Below are 17042 nucleotides of genomic sequence, written 5' to 3'. Positions count from 1 at the left end.
AAAAAAGAGGGAGAAAAGTAACATCATCAAATGGGCTTTAAGCAGCATTGGCTGAAAGATGGGCACAGTAAAGCTCTGACTAGCAACAGAAAGTGACTATATGACCAAATCAACCGTCATAACATGTCATATAGCTTCTTCTTCTTTGTTGTTTAATGGCGGTTTGCAAACTGAGATGTGTAGATTACTGCTTTGGCTTACAATCCAAATTGTTCATTTTCATAAAATTAGAAATACATTCTATGAACAAAAGATCTTACAATTTTCTTTAACTCCTGTCATTTATACTTCATAATTACTTAGTATTCAATTCCAATTAATTAGTTCCCATTTGTTATTTGTTTCCTGTCCGCTTTTAGGTCGCCCCAGGCGCCTCGGGAGGGACGTCTCGTTCCCGGATGTGTTCAAGAGGAGAAGAGTTCATCAACAAAAATAACGGTTAAGTCAGTTTTTATAATTGCCTTTTTAAAATTATTATTCATAAATAAAATATTAAAATGTATAGTGGGTACGGAAAGTATGCAGACCCCCTTAAAGTTGAAACTCTTTTTTATATTGCAGCCATTTGCTAAAATAATTTAAGTTCTCTCCCCCGCCCCCTCATTAACGTACACACAGCACCCCACATTGACAGAAAAAAAAACGGAATTGTTGAAATGTTTGCAGATTAAAAATGAAAAACTGAAATATCACACAGCCATAAGTATTCAGACCCTTTGCTGTGACACGCATATTTAACTCGGGTGCTGTCCATTTATTCTGATCATCCTTGAGATGGTTCTACACCTTCATTGGCGTCCAGCTGTGTTGGATTATACTGATTGGACTTGATTAGGAAAGCCACACACCTGTCTATATGAGACCCTACAGCTCACAGTGCATGTCAGACCAAATGAGAATCATGAGGTCAAAGGAACTGTCTGAGGAGCTCAGAGACAGAATTGTGGCAAGCCACAGATCTGGCAAAGGTTACAAAAAAAAATTCTGCTGCACTTCAGGTTCCTAATAGCACAGTGGCCTCCATAATCCTTAAATGGAAGACGTTTGGGATGACCAGAACCCTTCCTAGAGCTGGCCGTCCGGCCAAACTGAGCAATTGGCGGAGAAGAGCCTTGGTGAGAGAGGCAAAGAAGAACCCAAAGATCACTGTGGCTGAGCGGAAGATGGGAGAAAGTTCTAGAAAGTCAACCATCAATGCAGCCCTCCACCAGTCGGGGCTTTATGGCAGAGTGGCCCGCAGGAAGCCTCTCCTCAGTGCAAGACACATGAAAGCCCGCATGGAGTTTGCTTAAAAAATAAATAATAAAAAAAAAACAAAAAACTGAAGGACTCCAAGATGGTGAGAAATACGATTCTCTGGTCTGATGAGATCAATATATAACTTTTTGGCCTTAATTCTAAGGGGTATGTGTTTAGAAAACCAGGCACTGCTCATCACCTGTCCAATACAGTCCCAAAGTCCCAACAGTGAAGCATGGTGGTGGCAGCATCATGCTGTGGGGCCGTTTTTCAGCTGCAGGGACAAGACGACTGGTTGCAATTAAAGGAAAGATGAATGCGGCCAAGTACAGGCATATCCTGGACGAAAACCTTCTCCAGAGTGCTCAGGACCTCAGACTGGGCCAAAGGTTCATCTTCCAACAAGAAAATGACCCTAAACCCACAGCTAAAATAATGAAGAGCCCTGACTTAAACCCAATTGCGCATCTCTGGAGAGACCTGAAAATGGTTGTCCACCAGCATTCACCATGCAACCTTACAATGTTTTCTGGCAGTTGATGTGTCAAGTTTTTCTGTTTGTTCATATGCCCACTGTTGGAATGGCGCATGAAGTTAACTGGAAACTAATTTGCCAATCACATGTAAGACTTGTTGCACGTACTCCATTACCAGGATTCATTTTATTGTGACATTTTCATCGACAGGTGTTAAATACGCTCACGTGTACACAGTATAGAATATGCTGTATATCTCGCGGTTCGGAAAATGGATGGATTAATTCACATTTCTGAGGAATTCATATATACTTGTATGATGAAGATAATGATTCTACTGAGGTTTACTTACATCAGACAGGTAGAGTTTGTTGCCAGATTTATCAAATACTTCAATCAGGATATCATAGTCTCTCCCAGTTTCCAGAACCCAACTGTCTCCGGGATGAATTTTAAAACCTAAACCAAATACAAGTTTGAAAAAGACTCTTCTCACATTCACTTTTCCATTTATAAAAAGTAAACGGGAGTGGCTGAACTAACCTAGGTAGCCAGGTTCCACCACATACAGAGTGCTGTTGGGGAGGCGAAACACTCCTTGCATACGAAGACCTAAAAAAATACTTGTAAGGAAAATTAAACCAGACAATGTACAGCAGGGGTATTCAGAGACCTTTGGAGAGGCAGGGGCTCAAAGCTAAAAGGGGCAATGGAAGAAGAGTTTGAAACTCCTTACACAAACATACGTTATTTTATATAACTCACTACACTAAGTACTTTGTATATACCTGAAATGATTAGTGTGTTTTGCCGCTGCTGACTCAACAGGAGATGTTTACAGAGCCCAAGACATGACAGGGAAAAATAAATTTTGGCCAGAATATACATTAGATATAACGTGTGCACAAAATGCTCATTTGTGCCCACGAAATAATAATTTGTGAACACGAACTTGGTATAACGTGTGAATGAAATATTGTGGCCCATAAGTACCTGTGGCTCCGTAGTGGACAGTTGGGTAAGCAAATCGAGAGCTCCTTTCCTAGATTCGATAAGGTGGAGGTAGGGGCTAAAGACAGTGGACATGGTAACAGAAGTATGATTACATTTTCTTTTAGACTGGGAATAACAAATTCTAAAAAATTGGAATTACAGGTTATTGACAAAAACAGACTAAGAAAAGACATACTTTAAGGACATTGGGTACCGTAATTTCTCGTGTATAATACGCACCCCCTAAATTGACCTCAAAACTCAGGAAAACCCTTCTACCTATGTACAACCCCAATTCCAATGAAGTTGGGACGTTGTGTTAAACATAAATAAAAACTGAATACAATGATTTACAAATCATGTTCAACGTATATTTAATTGAATACACTACAAAGACAAGATATTTAATGTTCAAACTGATCAACTTTATTGTTTTTAGCAAATAATCATGAACTTGAGAATTTTATGGCTGCAACACGTTCCAATAAAGCTGGGACAGGTGGCAAAAAAGACAGAAAGTTGAGGAATGCTCATCAAACACCTGTTTGGAACATCCCACAGATGAACAGACTAATTGGGAACAGGTGGGTGCCATGATTGGGTATAAAAGGAGCTTCCCTGAATTGCTCATTCATTCACAAGCAAAGATGGGGCGGGGTTCACCTCTTTGTGAACAAGTGCGTGAGAAAATAGTCGAACAGTTTAAGGACAATGTTCCTCAATGTACAATTGCAAGGAATTTAGGGATTTTAGGGAATTTAGGGAAACATGACCCTGTCCCAGCTTTTTTGGAACGTTTGCAGCCATAAAATTCTAAGTTAATGATTATTTGCTAAAAACAATAAAGTTTATCAGTTTGAATATTAAATATCTTGTTTTTGTAGTGTATTCAATTAAATATAGGTCGAACATGATTTAAAAATCATTGTATTCTGTTTTTATTTTATGTTTAACACAATGTCCCAACTTCATTGGAATTGGGGTTGTATAATGCAGTTGATTTTGCTTCTACCCATATGATCAAAACAAGAAGTATTATCTGTATTTTGTTAGTTTTTTTTCCAAATAATTATTCTGAAGTTAAGCACTTGGTTTAAACACTTTCTCCTTTTTTAAATTTACTTGCTCTTATTTTGAAATTCACGGCCCTACTTTTATTTATTAAATGAGAAAACACACAGTTGTGCTCATATGTTTGATTACCCAGGCAGAATTTGTAAGATGGGTACAATTCTTTAAAGAAAACATGAAGGACCCCTGTCATATTGGAATGAAAGTGTAGGCTACACCTTTTTTATAATCACTAGGTGGCGGTGGCATTTTGGAATGAAAGTGTACAGCTTTTTCACAACCGCTAGATGGCGGCATACATTTATAAAAATTTGAATGTTTTTTCCATTTGCCCCTATACCCATGTATAATGTGCACTATTGACTTTTGACAATTTTCAGGGGGGGGGGGGGATGCGCATTATACACGAGAAATTACAGTACTGCAGTTTCTAGCAAAGGTGTGCGCCATTTGCTTACCCAGATATCAAATGTTGGAATTATATTAAATCCATAAAGCAGTATTTTGTGTAGGCATTACACCGATTGTGTGGCCACAAATTTGTATTTTCAGCCACAATCTAGCATTTTGTATGCATTTTATATTTATATTGTAGCCACAATTGAAAGAAAAAAAATGCCATATCATGTCTGGGGCTCTGGATAGCTGTTGGTGGATCTCTGGAGCTTTTTTTTCTTTTCTTTTCAGTGAAACACAATTGAAAAAAATAATGTACACCTCACTTTCCCCATCCCCAGCAGAGCATTTCTTCACTGTATCACCTTATATTGCCAGTAAAATGCTTCCCCCCACCAAAAAAGAAAAAAAGTATTTCACCAATCCGGTCAATCACATTCATAAAGGTTCTTCACAATAAACAAAATTAATTTAAAAGAATACTGCATTTTATAATAAGTAATGGATGTAGAGAGATTATGAATTTCATATTAGAAAGTTAGCATTGTTCCCTATTTAATAAAATGACTTTACACAGAAGTTCAATATTAAGCCTGAATTGTCTCCATTTTAACATTATTTATTTATTGATCACAACACAACGATAGCTGACTTAATGTAAATTACTTCAGTGCTAATACATAAGAACTAGCAAACAATGCAAACAAGCTAGCTTACAGAGACAAGGAATGTACAATGGGAGGAAAAAGTATACGACACCTTTGGAATTTCTTAAATTTCTGCTTACTAAATTGGTCATAAAATGTGGTCTGATCTTGATCTAGATCACAAGAATAAACAGTCTTCTTAAACTAATACCATATAAACAATCATATTTTCATATAATTTTAAATAAAATTAAACATTCACAGGACAGGGAGGAAAAACAAACTTCTACAGATTCTCCAAGAGCTAATCAGAGTCAGGTGTGAGCCACCAAGAGTTCAATCAATTAGCAAGAATGGAGGTGAGGCTGAAAGCTGCTCTGGCTACTAGAAAAAACACACCGGTTGAGAATTTTCTCATCGAGAAGCATTGCCTGATGTGTATCATGCCTCCCTCAAAAGAGCTCACAGAGGACCTACGATTAAGAATTGTTGACTTACAATAGCTGGAAAATATAAACAAAACTATCTCTAAAAGTCTTGACGTTCATCAGTCCACCATTAGACAAATTGAGACATATTTGAAGCTTGCTTAAGAGCACTTGGATGTTCCGCAGCACGATTGGCAAAATATTCTTTGGACAGATCAAAGTTGAATTGGAACACACAATGCCATGTGAGGAAAAATGGCACAGCACACCAATAGCAAAACTTTATCCCAGCTGTGAAGCATGGTGGAGGGAGCACCATGGTACGAGCGTGCTCTACATCCTCAGGACCTGGACAGCGTGTTGTCATCAATAGAAAAAATAATTCATACACATTTTGCAGAAGAACTTGCGGCCATCTGTACAACAGTTGAAGCTCAAAAGAGGATGGATTTTACAGCAGTACAATGATCCAAAATACAGAAGTAACTTCTGTTCTGGAGTGGCCCAGTTAAAGTCCTGACCTCAACCGAATTGAAATGCTGTGACATGACCTTAAAAGAGCTATTCACACAAGACATCCCTTGAATCTTGTTTTAGTTCAACAGATTTGTAAAGAGGAATGGTACAAAATTCATCCTGATACTTGTGCACATCTGATTTGTAACTTCAAGAAACGTTTGGTTAAGGTTATTGCTGACAAAGGAGGTCCAACCAGTTAAATCCAAGGGTTCACTTTTTCTTCTCCGTCCTGTGAATATTTATTTTATGGTCTTTAAAATTGTGAAAAAATCTAATTGAGTGGTATTAGTTGAAGCAGACTGTTTATTCGTGTGATTTAGATAAAGAAAGATTAGACGACATTTTATGACCAATTTATGCATAAATGTAAGAAATTCCAAAGGGTTCAGTCTTTTTCCTCCCACTGTTTGTAATCCATTAAGAACGACACTCTTCACAGTCCGTTGTTTCAGCGGTACAAGGCTCAAGACTGCGACCAAATTGGTCTTTTTTTCAACTTGTGGAATAAAAAAAAAAGAAAGAGAGAGAGAGAGAGAGAGAGAGAGAGAGAGAGAGAGAGATTACACTGTGACGCCATGTCAATCATTGTTATACACTGGGGCAAAAAAGTATTTAGTCAGCCACCAATTGTGTTCTCCCACTAAAAAAGATGAGAGGCCTGTAAATTTCACCATAGGTAACCTCACATTTGAGACACAAAATGAGAGAGGGGGGGGGGGAAACAGAAAAACACATTGCTTGATTTTTAAATAATTTATTAGCAAATTATGGTGGAAAATAAGTATTTGGTCACCGACAAACAAGCAAATTTTCTGGCTCTCACAGACCTGTACCTTCTTCTTTAAGAGGCTCCTCTCTCCTTCACACGTTACCTGTATTAATGGCACCTATTTGAACTCGTTATCAGTATAAAAGACACCTGTCCACAACCTCAAACAGTCACACTCCAAACTCCACTATGGTCAAGACCAAAGAGCTGTCAAAGGACACCAGAAGAAAATTGTAGCCCTGACTGACTGAAACTGCAATAGGTAAGCAGCTTGGTGTGAAGAAATCAACTGTGGGAGCAATTATTAGAAAATGGAAGACATACAAGATCACTGAATCTCCCTCAATCTGGGGCTCCATGGAAGATCTCACCCAGTGGGCTCAAAATGATCACAAGAATGGTGGGCAAAAATCCCAGAACCACACGGGGGACCTAGTGAATGACCTGCAGAGAGCTGGGACCAAAGTAACAAAGGATACCATCAGTAACACTACGCCGTCAGGAACTCAAAACCTGCAGTGCCAGACGTGTCCCCCTGCTTAAGCCAGTACATGTCCAGGCCCGTCTTAAGTTTGCTTGAGAGCATTTGGATGATCCAGAAGATGATTGGGAGAAAGTCATATGGTCAGATGAAACCAAAATAGAACTTTTCAGTAAAAACTCAACTTGTTGTGTTAGAAGGAGAAAGAATGCTGAGTTGCAGCCAAAGAACACCATACCTACTGTGAAGCATTGGGGTGGAAACATCATGCTTTGGGGCTGTTTTTCTGCAAAGGGACCAGGACGACTAATCCGTCCGTGTAAAGGAAAAAATGAATGGGGCCATGTACTGTGAGATTTTGAGAGAAAACCGCCTATCAGCAAGAGCATTGAAAAAGAAATGTAGCTGGGTCTTTCAGCATGGCAATGATCCCAAACACACAGCTCGGGCAACGAAGGAGTTGCTTCGTAAGAAGCATTTCAAGGTCCTAGAGTGGATCTCAACCCCTTGGAAAATTTTGGGAGGGACTTGAAAGTCTGTGTTGCACAGCGAGAGCCCCAAAAAAATCAATGCTCTAGAGATCTGCATGGAGGAAATCAATGCTCTAGAGATCTGCATGGAGGATTGGGTCAAAATACCAGCAACAGTGTGTGAAAACCTTGTGAAGACTTACAGAAAACATTTGACCTATGTCATTGCCAACAAAGGGTATATAACGAAGTATTGAGATGAACTTTTGTTGACCAAATACTTATTTTACCACCATAATTTGCTAATAAATTCTTTAAAATGTCTCTCATAGGTGAGGTATACACCTCAGGAAAATTACAGGTCTCTCTCATCTTTTTGAGTGGGAGAACTTGCACAATTGGTAGCTGACTAAATACTTTTTTCCCCCACTGTAAATACTGTGAGAATATAGTCTGGTCTGAAGAGAGCAAAATTGAACTTTTTGGATGCATAATGCACAGCATGTTTGGAGGAGAAATGGCACTAAAAACACGTGTTACGTGACGTGTTAAATTCTTACCGTAATTTCACGTGTATAATGCGCATTTCCCCCCCCCCCCCCCAAAAAAAATCAAAAATCAATGGTGCGCATTATACATGGGTATAGGGGAAAATGAAAAAGTATTTCTCATTTTATGTTTGCCGCCATCTAGAGGTTATGAAAAGGCGGTACACGTTCATTTCAATATGCCACCGCCACCTAGAGGTTATGAGAAAGGTGTAAATTTTCATTCTAATATCCTAGCGCCACCTAGAGGCTATGAATTTAAAAAAAATAAATAAATAAATGTGTTTCTCCTGGCCCTTCTTTAAAAAATTGTACCCACCTTACAAATTCTGCTTGGGTAATCAAACATATGACCACAACTGTGTGTTTTCTCATTTACGAAATAAAAGTAGGGCTGTGAATTTCAAAATAAGAACAATAAAAAAGTATTACGTGTTCAAATAGTGCTGAGCTTCATAATAATTATTTGAAAAAAATGAATAAAATACAGATAATCATGTTTTGATCATATGGGTAGAAGCAAAATCATGCATTGTAAAAATGCATTATACATAGGTAGAAGGGTTTTCCAGAATTTTGGGGTCAACTTTGGGGGTGCGTATTATACATGGGTGTGCATTATACACGAGAAATTACCGGTAAGTGGTTTTCCGAGGAGAAGAGGGTTAGGAGCACTCAATATAAAAACTGGCCCCTCTGTGTCAAACAAATGATCAAATAAAAGCCTGCTTTTTTGTTGTTGTTTTTTTTTAATTGACCCGTTTTGTCTGCTACTGCTTGTTGATGGAAAAAACCTCTTGTTCACAGGAACATATTTTGCCAATATACCTTGAGTCACTTTGAATCAAGGTCTATGGTCATGCTGTAACTCCTCAAAAAATGCTGCAACCAACTGAAAAAGTTGGTCGCACCAGTGCGAGTAATGCAAAAACTAGTGTAAAGCAAAGCTAATTTATTTCTATGTATATTTTAGTGTAGAGCCCTGCAACACCATAGATCATTTTACATTTGAGACTATGTGAGTCCCAGCAACTTATCACCACTGAGTACAGATACACTAATCCTCCACTATATGACGGTTGTTGGTTCGTGGTCCCGCAATATTGCAGATTTTTATATTCACAATTTGTAAAAAAAAATTTGTCCATCCATTGCTCTCTCTCTCTCATTCTCTCTCTCTCTCTCTCTCGCTCTCAATATTAGGCTTTACACAATCAGGATTTTTGGGGTCCATCACCGATCAGCGAGTTTTAAAAAACGATAACCGATCCGATCACAAGATGGAGCAATGTGTCTATTTAAATACCTATTCATTTACTGTATATACACTTGTGTACTTAATTGCTCCAAAAATTATATTTCCAATAAATAATGTGTATTTGTTCATCTATTTATGCATAGTGACAGCCAGAACAAATGAATGGTCTTCTATTAGATGGCAGGAAGTACGTACAGTAATTAATCTATCCACTTTTTGTGACATTTTTGTTTGTTGGTGTGCCGTGAGATTTTTCAATTGTAAAATAGGTTCCTTGGCTCCATAAAAGTTAGAAATCACTGCTCTAGTCAGATTGTGTATTCTAATCAGTCAGGTCAAACCAACATTACAACATGACAGAAATAATGGGTGTTAACTTACTGTAATTAAATTACTTCACCCACACCGAAACTTTAGAGCATGATTCGACAGAACGGCGGCATGTTTACATACAACCGGCTAGGCTACATGACGTTTTTGTTGCCTGCTTGCGAGCCGTATCGCATTCAAAGTACGTGAAAATACCTCAAGCAAGCCTTAAACGAACGTCCTCTCCTGTCCTGAGCACCGGTGACCACCAACACACGTTTTTCCCCATTTTGTCCTCATAATACAATCAGCGCGATCCACTTGTGTTGTCGTCGCCACGGTAATGAGTGAGTTGACAAGATAAAGCCCAATGATCGTAAAAAACGGGATGCGGTGGTATCGGAATACAAGATTTTATTGCAGCAGTCTGACAGTGCAATCGTGAAAGAGCAAATATACTGTGCGTGATGGCGACACGCAGTAAATGTCTTTTTCGGTCATTGATCGGACTGGTGAATGACGACATTATAGCCGATCAGCATAAAATGCTAATTATCGGCCGATACCGATCAGGCCTATAAAATCGGTGTAAAGTCTACTCAATATATTGTGATTCAGCCTGCCACGGTAGCAAATTTTTTAGGATGATATATTTTCCCCAAAACTATCACGATATAAGATAATACAGTGTCGATTTTATTTTTTCACTGATATAATGATATAAAGCATCACAGTTCAAGTGCATACTTTTTAATAAACATTCTAAAGAATATTGAACATGGGCATTGTAATGTAGAATAGGTAAAATATCTTAGATAAATCAAAAATATAAATACATCAAACTTAGGCTCTGTCCGCAAAAAAATGCACTTAAACAAATATTAAACATTTGGCACATCGGTATAGAGTCATTAACCCACTAAAGAGGCCCAAAAAATGTCCTAAAGCCACCCAAACGTGGAAAAAAAAGAAAAAACAAAACATGTACGTACTCGAAAGCATTTGTGCTTTGTCACCGTTTTTAAATCGGATGCCACACATTTTGATGTCACTGTTATTTTATTTACTCTACGAAGTATTGTCTGTCAATTGACTGTCTGTTGTCGTACTAGAGCGGCTCCAACTACCAGAGACAAATTCCTTGTGTGTTTTTGGCAAAATGAAGAGGATTCTGAATGTTTTTATGTACAGTGGGTACAGAAAGTATTCAGACCCCCTTTAATTTTTCACTCGTGTTATATTTCAGCCATTTGCTAAAATCATTTAAGTCCATTTTCTCCCTCATTAATCTACACACAGCACCCCAAATTGACAGGGAAAAAAAGCAGAATTGTTGAAGTTTTTGCAGATTTATTAAAAAAGAAAAATTGAAATATCACACTGCCATAAGTATTCAGACCCTTTTCTGTGACACTCATATTTAACTAAGGTGCTGTCCATTTATTCTGATCATCCTTGAGATGATTCTACACCTTCATTGGAGTGCAGCTGTGTTTGATTATACTGATTGGACTTGATTAGGAAAGCCACACACCTGTCTATATAAGACCTTACAGCTCACAGTGTATGTAAGAGCAAATGAGAAGCATGAGGTCAAAGGAACTGCCTGAAGAGCTCAGAGACAGAATTGTGGCAAGGCACAGATCTGGCCAAGGTTACAAAAAAATTCTGCTGCAATGAAGGTTCCTAAGAGCACAGTGACCGCCATAATCCTTAAATGGAAGATGTTTGGGATGACCTTCCTGGTGCTGGCCGTCCGGCCAAACTGAGCAATCGGAGGAGAAGAGCCTTGGTGAGAGAGGTAAAGAAGAACCCCAAAATCACTGTGGCTGAGCTCCAGAGATGCAGTCGGGAGATGGGAGAAAGTTCTAAAAAGTCATCCATCACTGCAGCCCTCCAACAATCGTGGCTTTATGGCAGAGTGGCCCGACGGAAGCCTATCCGACGGAAGACACATGAAAGCCCGCATGGAGTTTGATTAAAAAAAAAAAAAAAAACACCTGAAGGACACCAAGATGGTGAGAAATAAGATTCTCTGCTCTGATGAGACCACGATAGAACTTTTTGGCCTTAATTCTAAGGGGTATGTGTTTAGAAAACCAGGCACTGCTCATCACCTGTCCAATACAGTCCCAAAGTCCCAACAGTGAAGCATGGTGGTGGCAGCATCATGCTGTGGGGGTGTTTTCAGCTGCAGGGACAGGATGACTGGTTGCAATCGAATGAAAGATGAATGCGGCCAAGTACGGGATATTCTGGACGAAAACCTTTTCAAGACTGCTCAGGAGCTCAGACTGGGCCGAAGGTTCACCTTCCAACAAAACAATGACCCTAAGCACACAGCTAAAATAACGAAGGAGTGGCTTCAGAAAAACTCTGTGACTGTTCTTGAATGGACCAGCAAGAGCCCTGACTTAAACCCAATTGAGCATCTCTGGAGAGACTTGAAAATGGCTGTCCACCAATATACACCATCCAACCTGACAGAACTAGAGAGGATCTGCAAGGATGAATGGCAGAGGAGCCCCAAATCCGGGTGTGAAAAACTTGTTGCATCATTCCCAAAAAGATTTATTAGAATCACCTTTTTGAGCTAATACAGCTAGCTCAAAAAGGTCCTTCTAATAAATACTGAGCAAACGGTCTGAATACTTCATGGCTGTGTGATATTTCAGTTTTTCTTTTCTACTAACTCTGCAAAAAATTCAACAATTCTGTTTTTTTTCTGTCAATATGGGGTGCTGTGTGTACATTAATGAGGAAAAATATGAATTTAAAGGATGTTAGAAAATGGGTGCAAGATAACAAAGAGTGAAACATTTAAGGGGGTCTGAATACTTTCCGCACCCACTGTATAATTGTTACTGCCTGTGTAATTTTTGCTGGATCTTGGCTTTTGAAAAAGAGATTGTATCTCTCAATGAGCTTTTACCTGGTTAAGGAAAGGATATTGAAACATGAAGACAACCTTTAGACAAAATGTGTGGACTCAATTGCTCTGGCCGAAGACGCAACTCTGGTCCTTACGGCCAAATTCACGCGGACTCTGCTCCTTTCTCCAGCCACAGCCCTTTCCCTCTCTCATTCACACACTTGCCAACGCAAATACATAATTTTATTTTGTACTAAATTAATTTCATCTTAACCCTTTTTTTCAGCTGGGTTACATTACATTTTATTGCTGAAAGGCACAAGACAGGCTTTCACTCTCATAAGCACACACACACCCAAAAAAGACAAAAAAAAACATTTGACCTATGTCATTGCCAACAAAGGACAGAAGGGTATTTTGGGCATCAAGGGGAAGAGAGGTAAGTGCCCCACCACCCAATGCCCCCCCCCCCCGACCTCCACTCCACACCTTCTTGCTTAACAGCTTAATGACTAATTAATTTTCTAACCTCCTACACACTACTACTATTCTGCTACCAGCTCACTTGGCCTACTAGCATGATAGCCAAACAGCTTAATCAGTGCAGCCCAATAACACAAGTGAGACTGTTCATTAGCAGCAGCAGAAGGGGTCATGGTCCAGCACAGCCCATTAGTGCATTGTTAAGCCTCCAACAGAGTGCAGATGAGAATATTTCAGAAGGATACTTTTATGGTCGAGCACGACATTGATGTGTCCCAGTTGAATGGCAGTAACTGTGGAGGATATTTGATCTAGACGTGCGACGGCAACGTCTGGGTTTCCATTTGTGTCGACCAAGCTGTTCTGAAGGTGCAGCTCATATTGATCACATGGCATTGAAAGCTCTTGAAAAAACATCAAGCAAAAATAGGCATACTATCTCAAATGTACCCTGACATTCAACAAACAGCAAGCTTCAATCAACAGTCTTACCAGTTATTGAGCCCTGTCTTATCTTCAGGACTTGGTATCGTATTGATGTTCCAGCTAGCAGGTAGACGTCATGTGCAGGACTCAGTAAGATGTTCTCTAAAATCAATAGTTTCACCTCAGCTGCATCCACACCCTGCAGCACAGATATCATAGCAACAAAGCTTCATCTTCAGGAGCAACAATTTTAAAACAATCAGGATAAGGGAGTTTGGGGACATGTTAAGTTGACCTTTTTAGTTCATCGTTTACAAATAGTTTGGTCTCTGGACTGCCTGCCACCCATCAAATGTGAAATCAAACAACCAATTTAATCTTCACTTATCTGCCCACTTCAGAAATTTTTTTGTGAGCAACTTGTTCTCCATTACCACCCTACACTTACAGATACAGTGAGGCTACAATGTAATTTTTCTGGGCGCTCCCTGTATTGCGGGGTGTGTGGGTCATTTACAAGTGACTTGCATTGTTTGTCGCAGTTTTGAAGCCAATTTCAACAAGAGTGTAAAAAGTGGATGTTAAGCGTAGTCATTCGTTATCCTTTGTCAGACATGCAAAACACCAAAGTTATGAAAAAGGTGACAAAAAAACCAAAAAAAATTGTAAAGGCCATCTGGGGGGGTCCCCGGGCTCCTGCAGAGAATGTTTTTGATTTTAACAAATTATGCAATCTGGAAGACTCTGAAGAGTACAATAAGGCAAAATAAAAATAAAAAATTCTTCACACAGAAAAACATTTATTCATACCACTCAAGTGTACATGTTGATGTACAAATTTAGGATTCAAATAAAATTTGCCTCATTTCTTTGCTTTTTTGTTTTAGCTTCTAACTTGTGCCAGGCCCACCTGCACCTGATGCCTGCTTCAAGCTGTGCCACATGAATAGCATCCTCCTCTTTAAGCACTCTCATTCTAGAAAATAATTGACTACAATCAGTCTGTTTCACTTCATTTTTCACAATTACCAACTTCAAAGGCTAATCCCAAATGCTTCCCCCAGGAAAATATTAAGTACAATATTTTTCTGTTTTTATTGGCCATTTCTGAATTTGAAGTTAGTTCATTCTGTGTTGTGACATAATCCCTAACATCGCTCCGTCACTTAATACATTTAACTTTAACATCCGTAAACTAATCAGATAAATGTAGGCGCATTTCCTAATTAATACAAGATGTACTAGCGGATCAACTCTTGTCGCCAATGTTACGTGTGCTTCGCGGTTCCACTGGGACTACAACCAGGACCAAGACCCGTAGCATCTCAACGCGAAAGTACAAAAGGCCAGTGCAACAAATACGACACTGGCTGATCTGATGAGCAAAAATGTTGCTTAAACATAAGAGTAGCAATAGAGGATGTCCGCTGCAGAGGTGGGTAGAGTAGCCAAATATTGTACTCAAGTAAGAATACTGTTACTTGACAATAATGTGACTCAAGTAAAAGTAGGCCTCCAAAAAATGACTTGAGTAAGAGTAAAAAGTACACTGTGAAATAACTACAAGTACTGAGTAAATAGTGAGTAACTTCTGATTTTTTAACCACAGCATGAACATCAATTAAAAAAAAATAAAAAATTACAAAATGCAAATTCTGATGCTGCTTTGTGTGTACGCACAGTCAACTACAACAAAACATCTGCAATTTACTGCATGGTGTTTTCTCAAGTTATAGGTGAGCTGAAATATCCACATTTGCCAGACAGTGCAAGGCAAAAACTATCATACATGAAAGTTGCTTTTGTTCGTCTAAATGTAAACATGACGAGTTGCGCACCGTTGCCTTCATGGTAACGACGACCTTCCCAACATGCCGCCACGTAGGCACGACGATCAGCCGGGCTGGCTTATCTAGTTTTAACACCTATGTCCAATAGAAGACGTGTGAGGTGATGTGACTTTCTTGTGTCGTTTGATTGGTGAACTAGTCTTAAATGTCACTTGCGCTTAAACTGGATTGGAGCAAACAGCGCCAATGTGGAAGTCTAAGTCAATAGTCTCACTCACGAAATAGTTCATAAAAAAAAAAAAATAATTGATCAATAATAGTATCGACTGACATTTAGATCATTGTAATGGAGTAAAAGTACCGTTACTTCTTAACAGCAGAAGCGGCGGAAGTGTTTTTTTTCTGGTCTAGTCAACTCCTGTGATTTATCCAAACACAGTCCCGAGCGCACAGGCGGAACCTCAGGCCGATGCGCCAGCATATTAGTCCGCCGCGGAGTAATAGTCACAATTACATCTGTGTGTGGATGGTGGATGTGTAGAATGGATCTAGCTGCCAGTGCTGAAGGAGTACGAAACAGTCTATGACGACAGCGATCGCCCCCCCCCCCTCAAAATGGCCTATTTTGAGTTCAAAACAGCGAATTTCGCCGAAAAGGCGACTGATTTGCATGTATGCTTTGTGTATTTTGACAGAAGAATGCCAAACACCAAACAACTCGGAACGGCTTGAAAGTTTGAAAAAAAATGTTTTGCGTTAGTCTCCTTTATTCTACTGCTGATAATCGAAAAATGTCACTACCACCCTTTGGTTTTATAGCAGCCAAATCAAAACAAGCTGTACTTAATTTGAAACTTCAAAAACATAATTGACAAATGTCAAAAAGTCTCTTTTCACTTTGTCAGCTTTAAGGGCATCTTTTTCCATTCTTATGGAAAGGGAAGGGCGGCAGGGTGGACGACTAGAGCGTCTGCCTCACAGTTCTGAGGACCGGGGTTCAATCCCCGGCCCCGCCTGTGTGGAGTTTGCATGTTCTCCCCGTGCCTGTGTGGGTTTTCTCCGGGTACTCCGGTTTCCTCCCACATCCCAAAAACATGCATGGTAGGTTAATTGAAGTCTCTAAATTGCCCCTACGTGTGAATGTGAGTGTGAATGGTTGTTTGTTTATGTGTGCCCTGCAATTGGCTGGCAACCAGTTCAGGGTGTACCCCGCCTCTTGCCCAAAGATAGCTGGGATAGTCTCCAGCACTCCCGCGACCCTTCTGTGGATAAGCGGCTTGGAAAATGGATGGATGGAAAGGGAAGTCTTGAACTCAAGTTAACTTTTAATTTATGATTGTCATATAGCAGCCATCAATTTGAAATTACAATTCAGGTAGGGAAGAATGATTATCCCCTCTTGCTATTTTTAGATCCCTACATCAGTGGAAGTTTGCGGTCACACAGAGGCCACAATCTAAATTCTTCTCCTCCTCTTACACCACGAAATCCTGGCGGCTGTCTAACACTCAGGTAATACATTTGAATATTTGTACTTTGTGCTGGAAAATTATTTCTATCTTACATGATACAGTGATTCTTGGATTTTGGCCTTCACTTTAGCATGTCCGGTTTTCAGCCCTGACACCAAAATGATATTGCCCTGTTTGCCAACACGCTCCATTTCAGATATGTATCCAGGAGGCGTGTATGTGGACTCAGAAAACTTCAGAAACCTTGGAGAGACAAGACACAGCAATGTTAATTCTGCAGTCCTTTCCATTTCAACCAAAGGAGCATGGGATAAAATACAAGCCAATTCTGCATCTTTGTAATGCAGTAATCACTGTAATTCCACTGCTCTTAATGTAGATCGTAAAGGAATACC

At 39.5% G+C, this 17042-nt stretch overlaps 1 protein-coding gene and 1 long non-coding RNA gene across 2 annotated transcripts in view; one reads left to right on the top strand and one right to left on the bottom strand.

Moving 5' to 3' along the window:
- The window catches only part of nup210 (nucleoporin 210), a 54824-nt gene that overhangs the window by 30481 nt on the left and 7301 nt on the right, over nucleotides 1-17042 (bottom strand). Inside the window, exons 5-9 of the mRNA XM_061794275.1 lie at nucleotides 16740-16890; nucleotides 13452-13584; nucleotides 13205-13363; nucleotides 2259-2327; nucleotides 2068-2174 (exon numbers count right to left, since the gene is read on the bottom strand). Coding sequence (XP_061650259.1) covers nucleotides 2068-2174; nucleotides 2259-2327; nucleotides 13205-13363; nucleotides 13452-13584; nucleotides 16740-16890 — 619 coding nt within the window. The remainder of the gene's footprint in view (nucleotides 1-2067; nucleotides 2175-2258; nucleotides 2328-13204; nucleotides 13364-13451; nucleotides 13585-16739; nucleotides 16891-17042) is intronic.
- Nucleotides 17-17037, top strand: LOC133487544 (uncharacterized). The gene is made up of 3 exons (XR_009791366.1): nucleotides 17-438; nucleotides 16588-16687; nucleotides 16844-17037. It is a non-coding gene; the product is annotated as an uncharacterized LOC133487544 (long non-coding RNA).

Source organism: Phyllopteryx taeniolatus, chromosome 1 (genome assembly GCF_024500385.1).
Source record: "Phyllopteryx taeniolatus isolate TA_2022b chromosome 1, UOR_Ptae_1.2, whole genome shotgun sequence".
NCBI lineage: Eukaryota > Metazoa > Chordata > Actinopteri > Syngnathiformes > Syngnathidae > Phyllopteryx > Phyllopteryx taeniolatus.
The sequence above is the reverse complement of the archived record's forward strand: the minus strand, read 5'-3'. Positions and strand labels throughout refer to the sequence as shown.